This window comes from Ceratotherium simum, chromosome 18, assembly GCF_057802395.1.
Source record: "Ceratotherium simum simum isolate JZ-2026a chromosome 18, ASM5780239v1, whole genome shotgun sequence".
Classification (NCBI taxonomy): Eukaryota; Metazoa; Chordata; class Mammalia; order Perissodactyla; family Rhinocerotidae; genus Ceratotherium; species Ceratotherium simum.
The window spans coordinates 5,436,768-5,449,382 of NC_141917.1; the positions used below are offsets into that span (position 1 = coordinate 5,436,768).

Below are 12,615 nucleotides of genomic sequence, written 5' to 3' on the forward strand. Positions count from 1 at the left end.
CCCCTCCGCGCCACGCTCGGCTCAGACCGAGCAGCCGCCTCTGCAATGTCAGCAGCCGCAGCGGCGGCGGCGACGCGAGCGGCAGCGGCCGGGGCCCCGCGGTAGCCGCCAGCGCAGCACCGCCCGCCGGGAGCGCACGGCGCGAGCCTGCGGCCACCTCGCTGCCTCCGGAGCGCTGCGGGCAGCTCTGCGCGCCCCGGCGCGGCACTCGGACTCGAGGCCAGCTCGACTGCGGCCGCGCACAAAGGACCGTGGACACCGGGCTCCGGGGGCTGCGCCCAGGGACCAGACCGGGGACGGCCAGCCGCGCCGCGTCCCCTCCCCGCCTTCCCTCCCCGGGCGGTTGGAGCCCGAGCCAGAGCGGGCCCCGTCATATGACAGCGGCGACACAGCGGCCGGCGAGCGCGCGTGCTGCCCGCTCCGCTGCGCCACGGCCGCCGGCGCCTGGGGTGGCCTGCGCCGCGCCCCGCTGAGTGGTCGCCCCTCGTCGCCGCCCCGCGCCCCTCGCGCCCCGGCTCTCGGGCTCCGGGGGCAGGAGCCGAGGGGAGCGCCCTGCCGGCGCCGAGCCTAAAATGGCCACTCTGCTCCGCAAAATCGGGCTCATCCGCCTGCACAACCGGGACACCGAGGACCCCAAGCACCACCACAACCACCGCGGCGGCGGCGGCCAGCAGAGCGCGTCGCTGCGCGGCAAGGGCGGCGCCAAGAGCGGCGGCCACAAGCCCCAGCAGCAGCACCCCCCCGGGGGCGCGGGCGACGCGAGCCCCGGGCCCGGCAAGGGCAAGGGCAAGCGCGCGCCGGAGCTGGCCCCGCGCGACAAGCCGCCGCAGCCGGCGGCGGGGGCGGCGGGGGCGGCGGGCGCCGGGGCCCCGGGAGCGGGCGGCGGGCGCCAGGGCGGGGCCGGGCCCGGCGGGGGCGGCGGCGGCGGCGGCGGCGGCGGGCGGCAGCCTGGTGCCCGCGGCGCGCCAGCAGCACTGCACGCAGGTGCGCAGCCGGCGGCTCATGAAGGAGCTGCAGGACATCGCGCGCCTCAGCGACCGCTTCATCTCCGTGGAGCTGGTGGACGAGAGCCTCTTCGACTGGAACGTGAAGCTGCACCAGGTGGACAAGGACTCGGTGCTGTGGCAGGACATGAAGGAGACCAACACCGAGTTCATCCTGCTCAACCTCACCTTCCCCGACAACTTTCCCTTCTCGCCGCCCTTCATGCGGGTGCTCAGCCCGCGCCTGGAGAACGGCTACGTGCTGGACGGCGGCGCCATCTGCATGGAGCTGCTCACGCCGCGCGGCTGGTCCAGCGCCTACACCGTGGAGGCCGTCATGCGCCAGTTCGCCGCCAGCCTGGTCAAGGGCCAGGTAAGCGGAGAGGAGCCTGGGGGCGCGCGGCCCGGGGTCCCACCCGCGTCGGGCTGGCGGCTGGATCCATCCGTCTCGCTCCCGGCCGGGCTGGTCGTGCGCGCTCGGGGCGCTTTCTAAACCTGCCTCCAGCGGGGAGAGGTTCCCAGAGCCTCTGCTTCTTTTCCCTAAGCGTTTTCTTCCTCTCATACTTTCCATCCCGTCTCTCCGGTCCCCTCCCCACCACCACCACCACCTGGGCCGTCTCCACTGGTCTCTCGCTTGCTCACTCTCTCCTGCGGTCCCCCATATCCTCCTCTCCCTTCCCCTCTATTCCTTCCCCCCGCACCCCCTCCTCTGTCACCCCTCTCGCCCTCCCGTCCCCTCTACCTTCTGTCTTTTATCCCCTTCTCCATTCTTCTATCCACCCCTCCTTCGCCCTCCACCATCTCCCCTCTCTCCCCCTCCCTCTCCACCCCTCAGTCTCCCTGACTCTCCTCTCCCTCTCCCCCTAGTCTGCTTCTCCCCAGTACTGTCCCCATAATCTCTGTGAAAGTGGAACTTTACCTGTACCTCGGGATCTAAATGTCCAGCCTAGTTTATCACTCCCCCCCACACACACACACACAAAGGTTTCCTCCCCAGATGTCTCAGGTGGGTGCTCTGCCGGTGGGGTGCTCTGCAGAGGGCCAGCAGCCTGCGGGTGAGTCTGCTGCCCTGCTCTGCTCTCTTTTTAAACAGCATCTAGTGCAAAGGTGAAAATTTTGCTCTTGAGAAATTTCACTGGAGAGGCAGAGGTGTGGTTTGAGTGGTTCCTTAAGTGATAAGGCCAGACTCTGTCAAGGAAATGCCTGGTACCTGCCCCCTTCCAGGACCTGACCTCTGGGGTAGATGTTCAAGATCTTGGTCTCTCTCAGACCTGTTTCTTCCTTTGGTTTCCTCATGCACCCAGGGGTTGAATCCTTTATCAGGGCTAAAGATTTTTAACAAAATACTGAAATAAGGGGTGAGCTTGACACCTGAGTCTTCTTACCTATTGTACCAGGTGGCGGCTTTACCTAAAAGAAATCCCAGAGAACTTGAGAGCAGAAAATGAATGAATCATCTGAAATATGTTCCCACCTGACTGCAGACAAGGGCATAATGGTTTTATCTTCCCACATCATGTGCTCTTGATCACGTTCAAGTTGGTCGATGTTTTCCAGAATCAATATTAAGCCTTACTTAATAAGCATATTTTTATATGGGCCTCTTAGATTTACAAAGAATCATTGTTTTGTTTAGAAGACACTAAGTGACCTCGATTTGATCTTCCTGTGCCAGGCATATCAGAAACCATCAGTCTCTCTCACCTGCCTCTGTCCCTTTCACTGCAGCATCTTTCACACTAATCAAATCATGCTTGTTCTGCCGGCTTCTCTAGAGGTGGAACCCCTGGGATTCCAAGCAGATAGCATTTTAACTCCAGTGGAGAAGGGCACTTAATTCCTGACCGAGGTCTGCTGTGACCAAGGCTAGCCCTGTGACTGTCCTGCTCATCTCTCTCTTCTGGGGTTTCTGTTCTACTTCTGTCTTGAATTGGGATAGGAAGGCTGTAACAGCTCTGGAAAGACATCTTTCACTGGGTGAGGTTTAACGCTGTAACATCAGGGTCCATTATGAATCCTACGGTTCCATCCTGGCTCTGATGTCAGGTGCCTATGATTTGATACAAGCCACAGAGGTGGGAGGGGGTCTTAGTTTATTTTTCAAACAGAATTTATACAAATGATATGGAAGAATATTATGCAGAAATGCCTTTGTATTTGTTTCTTAAATCATTGCTAATCAGAACTCTCTGGAACAGTCTCTGACTTTCTTTCATTCTTCACAGTGAAGATGATTTTGGGGATCAGGGAAGAAGAATGTCTTTTTGCCTTATGGCATCACAGAATTGTAACATTTTAGGTTTGGAAGAGATCCTAGAGGTCGCCTGGGCCACAGCCCTGCATTTCTAAAGATGCAGCAAAGTAAAGATTTCAAGTGAGAAGTAAGGAAGTTTTTTTTTAAGAGATATGTCTCAGTAAATTAGATATTTTCCATGTTGGCATTAATGCTATGAATAATATTTCTATTGGTGCCCATGTACTTCGTTAAAATAGGCAGGTCCTCGTGTATGTATTCCTTTTCTTTGTAGTCAAAATTGAGTGTCTTGCATACGCTTGGCAAGTTAGAGACTTCACTGTTGACAGTGATTATCAACATTTTTATTTATTAATTTCAAAATCTTAATTGAACCCAGCGCCCTCCACTGAGCATCTTGTGTTATATTACCTATACTAAATTCTAGTATGAAAAATATCTGAAATGAAGGTGAGAACTTGGCAACTTTTAAAAATATCAATTCAGTTTCTTTGCCTTTTCCATGCTGACTTCAGCAACCAAAAGAGAGTAATGTAGGATACATGTGAACTATTCAAAATGCCATGTAACAATAGGGGACATGAATAGTCATCAGTGTTTCAGGATTCCGTGCACGACAGGATTCCAATAGTGTTTCAGGCAACTGGGCCTGACTGTGGCCTTCCATCTTTTGTGAATTCCCTACCTACAGACTGTTCATTGCACATACTGTACTTACCAAATTATTTCCATAGTTAAAGGTCAGAGGCTTTGGGAAAGCAATCAAAATATCTGATTAGGTATTCAAAGAGAACGGAGACTGCTACCAAATCAATAATTACTTTAAAAGAATCATTCCATCTAGTTACATTCCTTCATCTGCTGGCACTTCTTTAGGATTCGTTTTCCTTAAGTGACAAAGTAAGAAAAGGCTCGTTTTCCCCTTTCATAACTGCTCAGCTTAACTTTCTGAACTGGGGATATACTAAGTTGATTTTGTTTCTATACTTTTAGAGGAATCGTAAAATACTTTTAAGGGTTTCACTGGTAATATTAAGAAAAGATCTGCTTAAAAGTTTTGTGTACAAAATTAAAAGTTTGGGTTTATGGCTTGATATGATAAATTCAGTCATTTCGTGAGGGCTTTATCTGACTGTTGGCTCATATTATCAAAATCTTATGTGTTGCTTTATGGATTGTGGTTGCTTTAAATTAAATTAACATCGGTTTCTTGTATGATATATTCTATGTAGAGGTAGCAACATACGTGCCTTGCCTGTTGGTCTATTATCTATTACTAAGCCCTCTTTTGACTAAATGGAGACATTTTAGGTAACTCTTTTGGTTCTCTACAATTGGATGAAAATTACTGTGCTTTTAAAATGAACTGCTGAAAATGTTAAAAGTTGAGACCATTATTTATGTCCCTTATCATCTACTGAACCAAAAGAAGACAATCCTTAGCTCCTGTACAGGATTTTTGACAGTCAAAAGCTGAAAGACATAGGTCTTGAAACTAAAGTCAACAAGAGTGTCAACACAGTCCTTGCACCCAGCAGGTGGCCCGAGGTGCAGAAGTCCGTTTGCAGAGATTTCAGAGTATAAACTCTGTAAGCCTGGACAGACTAGCACCGACACTGGAGGGCCCTGCCCGGGAAGAGCCTCGGAGATTGGTGGCTCCTACTCCGGGGTTGGAGCCTGGGACAATTGGATGACTGGACACACACCCTCTTCTTGCAGTTGTGTGAGCAGAAGGATCCCAACAAGCCACTCAAGGGTGCACTAGCTCCGGGTTCTGTTTCCACATCAGTTTACCTCCTGTCTGTCCTCTTTTTAATTAGTTAGACATGGTCAGGGGCAGGGAACCAGATGGCACTTGAAGGACAGTTCCTCACTCCTCCTCTGTCCCCTCACAGCCAACCACATGACCCAGCCAGCACGAAGACGATGCTAGTAACCATGGCAGCAGCAGCAGCACCCATTGACTGTTTGCTCTGTGCCGAGCTCTGGGCAAGCTGAGCACTTAGGCTGTTTCAGCTCACTTGGTTCTATGTCGATAGCCACTGTCCACGTGAGGAACCTGCAGCTCCACGCAGTCAGGTAAATTAACACAACTTCATGTTCGAATCTAGCACTGAGCGGCATGGCTCTGAAAACCAGCCCGCAGCCGTCAGGAGTGGCAAAGTCAAGCCCAGGGCTATCTGAGCACCTGGCTGTGTCCAGGCAGTCGTCTGTTAAGTGTGGCCTGCATGAGAATCGTTTGTGTCCGCAGAGATCAGATACACAGCCAGCTGTCAGCAGAAGATTGAGAAACACAGGACTAAAACATCCTCAGATCTTAGTGTTTGAATTAAAAATTGGTAAGCTATGTTATATTGGCCTGACAACGCTGGTTTCTGGGATTCTGGAATAAAGGAAACTGGGAGATGTCGCCACTTGTTGGAATGTGATGAAAAAGTAAAGGGCTCTGTGGATCAGCTTTGTTTGATGATCAAGTACATCTCTGAGATCGACTTTAGGGCTTAAAGGGTTCTGCCCCATGGGTGTCCCTGAGAATCGTGCACACACACACACACACACAAAGCCCGTCTTCAGAACTTCTTCCAAAGGATGAGGCCTAGAAACAGCCTTTTACTGATGACTGCGAAATCACCAGGTCTTATCAGAAACAGTGATGCAGGTGACAGCCCTATGGGTTCCTAAAGTTTATTGGCTTCTGAACTGTTATAATTGACACAACATTAAAAGCCCCGTATGAGTTTGCTAGGGCTGCAAAGGACCTACAGACTTGGGGGCTTAAACAACAGGCATTTGCTGTCTCACAGCTCTGGAGGCAGAAGTCTGAGATCAAGGTGACGGTAGGGTTGGGTCCTCCGACGGTGTCGGGGAGAATCTGTTCCAGGCCTCTCTCCTGGGCTGTAGACGGCAGTTGTCTCCCTGTCTTCACATGGTCTTCGCTCTGTGCGTGTCTGTCTCCCAATCTCCTCTTCTTGTATGGACACAGGTCATATTGGATAGGGCACCTCCCCCCAATGACCTCAGTTTAACTTGGTTACCTCTGTAAAGACCCTGTCTCCAAATATAGTCACCTTCTGAGGGACTGGCTGTAGGACTCCAACAGATGAATTGTGTAGGGTCATGAGGCAGCTCATAACCAGCCCAAACAGGAATTTCTTAACCAGTTGAGCCCCTCATCTCTCTAGAGTCTGTCGCAGGTTTGCAAAGTAATGTAAATAAAGCCAGTTGGTGTGAACACAGGACCACACTGAGGAGGCCCAGGATGGCCAACCCTGAGTGCAGCTGGGGATAGAGGGATGACAGAAGCTGGGAGAACCAACACTGTAAACTGTGATAACCAGGGGATGGTGACATGTGTGACTCACCTGAGGAGAGTGGATTTGTGGGGGTTCTTAGGAGTCACTGTGTCGTTTTGCCCTGTGCCGGATGTAGGTGACAGAGATAATTACCCACCCAGGGTGACTCTGCAGCTTGAGATGTCCGTGGGTTTGACTGGAGAAAAAATAGCTTGTTCTGATACCAAGTAGGGCGACCAGGAGGACGCAGACAGGACTCTGCATCCTAAAAATAGTCCCATGCCAACTTGGCAGGCTCCCACAGCTCCCTGGCCTGTGCGCTCGTCCCATGGCTGATGGGACGGTTAATAATAGTAGCGACTTACTTTACCCTGAGTTGCCAACTTTTGAGAATTGGAACTTGCAATAAGAGGATGTAAATGCATTTCTGTTTGTTTTTCTGATTTATATTAAGGGGTATGGTGGGTTTGGGGTTTTTTTTGAGGGATAGCATAGTTTTTTGGGATTTTTATAATGGAAAGCGTTGACATGAACAAGAAGTTGAAGTTCATTTTAAAGCCTGAGACCCCGAACCCAGCATGCCCTTCCTCATCCCCAGGAACAGGCACGTGTGAATCCAGGTTTAGAAGGAAGGCAGCCTCTGTAGGACCACTTTGGGGTCAGCTAAGGAACCAGCTGAAATGGCTTTCACATTTATTTTTTTAAAAAGCAGCCACTAATAGTGGGTTCTTTCAGCCACATTTCAAATCTCCCGAATCCTAGTTTTTTGCTGTGTTAATAAGGTCAAGGGGAGGAGAGTGGGTGACAGGTGTAGCTCCTTTCCTCTCTGCCAGTGGTTCTCAGCCCCACTGGTAAGTCAAATGCCCTGGGGAGCATTTAAGTTATTCCACTGCCAGGGTCCTACCCTTGGAGATGCAGATTTCATGGGTCTAGGGTCTGGTCCTAGTAGAGGCTTGTTGGAAAAGCTCCTACATGATTCTAATGGACGCATGGCCAGGGTTGAAAAACTCGCCTTGGACCTGTAATTGCTCATCTTTTCCACGTCCGCCCATCTGGGCTGCATCGTCCCACCAGGAGTACGGCAGCAAGCTTCAGGTGGTGGTGGGTGTAATCGCCCCCCGGTCCTTCTCCCCCGCCCACCTTGATTGGAATCACTGTCTTCTGTCAACATAACAGAGACCCCTGGAAGCCCTATGTTTGTAGAGAAGGCTATGATGAAACCAAATCCTTCATCCCCTGACAGCATGCATAGACCAAGATAGAGTGTGAACTCTGAAAAAGGAAATGGGCTCAAGACAGTTCACTCACCCCTGGATTAGACAATGTGTGAGGGCTTGGGTTCAGCGGCCACCCAGAAGGGTGGATAATTAACTCATTCACACAGCAGGTGTTGAGTACCTGCAGTATACCAGGCACTGACTAGGCACACAGTGGTGAATAAGATACTAATAAGGTGCCTGCCACGCAGAACAGACTACCTAGTAAGGATAATGCAAAACCCACTTGTATTTGTCTTTGGCATGCCAGGCAGCTTCGAGATTATATCTTGCTTAATATTGGGGCAAATGCCCATTTGTTGAATATACATGGACCTGACAGCTGACAGTGGCCTGCGTGTGCCCGTGGGGGCTTGGGAGAGGTGGGGCCCTGGAGTCAGCAGGGTCTTCGGGACTTCTCTGTAGAGTTCCTAGAGGAAGCCCCCTACTTAAGGGTGGGTGAGACTTGACCCTGACGTTGAGAGCCAGCCTGTTTTTCTGAACATCGCTTCATTGCTAATAAATGAATAGATCAGGCATTTCCCAAAACACACAAAGGAGTTGTTGTAATGGCAGAAATATTTCCAGCAACATCTGCACTTTCCTACCAGCAAGTCAGCAAACTAGGAAAAGGTTTAATTGTTTGTTTTTTCCTCATTGTCAAACACTTCAGTCCTTCATTTATTCCTCCGGCACTCATCTGCTGAGGGTCTACCATGACTTGCACGCTGTGGCCGCTTTGCTCTTGGCGTTCCTGGGGTGACTTTCCCCATGCTGTGTGTCATCCCCAGTCCGCCTCCTGGTCATCTCTCCCCAGCCGGCTACCCTGGGAGGCTGGGGGAAGCAAGCTGGGCGGGAGGATCAAGAACCCCAGATTGAGGAAGTTGGGGGAGGAAGCGGATTAGGGGCCAGTCAGGTGGTAAAGGATTGGACCAGGGCAGGGCGTGGCTGCGGGAGCCTGGAGAGGTGGCCTGGACTTGTGCCTTCCTCACCCGGCAGGTCTCGGAGTGGTCAGGAAGCATGATTAACTGTGACTCCTCCTTTTGTGTTCTCAAGCCTAGTTTTCCTCTCCACCCTGTGTCCCTGCCTCATTAGACGCTTGTTACTTCCTGCTTGCACTCCTGCAATGCCGCCATCCAGTCTCTCTCTCCCCTTCCATCCTCCCTGCTGCCATCTTCCTGATTCCTCTAAAACACAGACCTGGCTTTCTCATACCCTTGGTTGTGACCGTTACAGAATACAGCCCAAGCTGCCGAGCACTGCCCACCCATAGTGCTCCCCCGCCCTGCCATGGCCCCCACGGAGGTCCATCTGTCCACCCTTCCTTAGCTCACAGGTCTACCCCCACCTGGAAGGCCCTCTTCGTCACCTGGCTCCCACCTGCCATTCACCAGGCAAGCCCTGGGCCATCCTTCAAAACCCTGTTGAGATGCAAAAACTCCTCTGCAAAGGGCCCCTCAACCACTCCTGCAGTAAAGCAATGGCTCCCTCCTCTGAACCACCTCTGAATTTTCTGGAAAACATTCATTTCTATGCATATCCTGTTAGACTGTATTTACATATTTACAACTGTATTTCCCCTTCCCCTCACACAATGCCCAGCACATTGTGTCCCCCAAATAAATGTGTTTGTCACGTGATTTGCTTATCTGAGCAGACACCCCGTCCCCTTCGCTTTGCCCCTCTTTGCAATACAGTAAGACTGTGAATGTGTATCAGGAGCTTTCAATGGGCCAGCTTCTCTGTAGAATGTTTTCTGTGAGTCATTTGATTAAATCCTTGCAACAGCCTATAAGATGAGTGCTGTTGTTGTTCCCATTTTACAGAGGGAGAAACTGAAGCAGGTGGCTAATAAAGAGCAGAGCTGAGTCGCCACCAGGCAGTCCAGTGCCGGAGCCACCTGGTTCCAATGAGCTGTCAAGTTGGCAAGTGGCAGCCCCCCAACCAAGGAGTGCGTGCAGCTTGGTTGTTCCCCATGAGTAACTGTGGACCTTAGGATGTCTTTGAAATGATATTGTGCTTGGCTTTGCTACAACACTCAGAATTGATCCCCAAAGGAGCAATAATGTATCCATCAATGGAACACATGGTACTGAATTATCAGCAAAGTTGGACAACTTTATTGGTCCAAATTCACCATAAGTTCATTGTATCTATTGTGCGAAATGCAAGAATGTTTTACTTCTTTCAAACAGTAAGAGAAAGATAATTATTGCTGCCTTATTTCTTCTATACACAAAAGGGAAAGGCATTTTAAAGGTTCTGAAAATAACTCAAGAAAGAAATGCTTTGGAACATAATTGTTGCATTGGTAAAACCACTTAGATTGAACAAATTACTACTTTAAAAATAATTTCTGTGAAATAAATACTAATTCTCCATCAAAATATTTGGCAAGCATTCCCAAGATTTTTTTTATTAAGAGTTCTTTGGTGAGAGAGATAAGGAAACACTATCTTATAATAGATCAGATTACACTTAAAGTTGAAATGTGTTCGGCTCACTTAGGAAGTGATGGAAAAATTTCCAGAAAAATATTGTTTGAGGGGGTGCTTTCCATTTTTGGATCTTGAAAATCAGACATTCCCAAAAGTCAGAATGTGGAATTACAGAATTTATTATATAATGGTTATAATAAACAGCAGCTATTACTATTTTATAAAGTTGGCTATTTTGTGCACATAATTATTAAAACAATTATTTCTGCTTACCAATACTTATGAATTAAGGGCAATTTTTGAGTGTCAGGCTGGGTTCCTGTTTTGCTTCCCAGGAGACACTAGTCAGGAATTGTATGTAATTGCACAAAATAAATATTAATTGCTGCAAGGATTAATCTTTGTCAAGGTCTTTCACTGTTAAAGACATATCCTACTCCACTCTGTTTCCCAGCCAGGGAATAGTAGAAATATTATGGAGGAAACCTGGAATTGAATTTGTTACAAGCTTTAATTAATTGTAACTAGTTGAATATTATAAGCCTTTAAAATTTAACTTTTTAAAAGTCATCAAAATGCTAAATTAATCATAATTTCCTTAATCTCACTTTGTGCAAGGGGACTATCCCTCATTGAGGCTTCCTGTGCCGAGTGTGGGAGACCATTCCCCCAGGGTTGGAGTCCCTCTCCAGCTTGGCCTGGGGAAAGCAGATCATATCAGGTTAGGGTCCTTCCGGGAAGCACCTTCATCCAATGTGAAGATGCCTGAAACTAACCAGATGAGCGGTTCTGGGTGGCCGCTGTGATCCCACCACACATAGACCTGCTTGTTCTTCCTTTCATCACTTTTATAATGTATATTATGAAACATGATCTTCGAAAGCTCATAAAAGACAGTTTCTCTAACTGTAGGATCAATCAGTAAAATTCATAAAGCTTAAAGGAAATTATTATAATTCATAAATAAAACTAATCTAATAAAAAGTGAGTTTGAACTCTGCTGGATTGAATTAGGATGATTTTTTTTTTTTTTGTAATTTTATTTAAAAGGAGATCCTGGCATCTGCCTTTTTCATAGATAGGAGAGATGGAAGTCTCTTGCTGGCTATTCTCACAAATCAGTCAGAGAGGAACAGGAGACCCCAGAATCCCTCCCTGCCAGTTCTGACCCCACAAGGCCACCTGGAGGACTGCATGGCCCCTTGGCATCTGGGGACGCCTGTGGACCCCTCCTCAGAATAATGTGTTTAAATGCACAAAATAAAATTCACAGGATTTCAAAGGAAAGTAATTATACTTAAAAACAGTTATCACATTTTTAAAAAACGTGATGAACTAAAATATGAAATTAAAAAGCACGTCTTAATTAACATATTTAATATCACGATCTAGAGGCTGGTCCAACAGCTCCCCTAGCTGGATGTAGTAACAAGCCCTGAGGACATTTCAGGAGGTCCACAACAACAGTAATGTGATTTTTAAAAATCTAGGATTTCTATTGGTGACAAAGTGAAGGCATTGCTAATACTGCTCTGGTTTGTTACTTTCAATCATACTTAAACAAAGTGCTGAATTGCAGGTGGGAGTTAGTGAAAATAGACACTTTTACCATCTAAATTCATGTACCCTGGGGGGGCATGGGCCCCAGGTTGAGAACTCCAAGTGTCGATGGCGGTCTTGGGAAAGATCTTAAAGCATATTGTGCAGCTCAAGGCCAGAACCACTGGGAACAGGTTGAGGAGCCCAGTAGTTGTCTCAGTTCTGTCATTCTCTTGTTAAGTGGGGTTGGAATAAAGCCATGGGCCTGGAGGCAGGGGCAGGGCCCCAATACCATCCCTCCTCCAGAGCCTGCTTCCCTGATGGGCAGGTAACTACTCCACAAGCCTCAAGTGCCTCACCTGAAGATGAGGAGCATAACCCACTTCACAGGTGAACCGTGGTGCTCAAAGGACATGATGTTCGCAAATGCCTTGCATACAGGGGGTGATCAATAGATGTTACTTCTTTTAAAGTAGAATGTTTATTGAAATAAATACACAAAGAAAGTATGATCAAAGACCCAGAATGGGGCTTACATTCAACATCCGTTACATGAGGGATACATTCAACATCCGGTACACGAGGGATCTGGTTTCATAGCCATTAGTATCTCATGGCAATATTGACATCTAGTTTGCTCAGATTATTTCACACTTAACCATAAGTTTACAAATATTCACAAAAATCACAGGATAAGCTTCTTTTTACCCCCTCAAAACCACTGCCTCTCCTTGTGGACTCTTGTCACTACCTCTGTTGGCATTCCATCATCAAGTCATTTTGCATCATCAGGAGTTGATTTCTGATAATGACTGTGATTTGATACATGATTTGATATGCTACAATTGGATA

At 48.6% G+C, this 12,615-nt stretch overlaps 1 protein-coding gene across 1 annotated transcript in view; it reads left to right on the top strand.

Moving 5' to 3' along the window:
• The first annotated feature begins 913 nt into the window (after positions 1-913).
• Positions 914-12,615, top strand: part of UBE2QL1 (ubiquitin conjugating enzyme E2 QL1) — a 44,393-nt gene continuing 32,691 nt past the window's right edge. Inside the window, exon 1 of the mRNA XM_014795032.2 lies at positions 914-1,356. Coding sequence (XP_014650518.1) covers positions 1,003-1,356 — 354 coding nt within the window. The 5' untranslated portion in view covers positions 914-1,002. The remainder of the gene's footprint in view (positions 1,357-12,615) is intronic.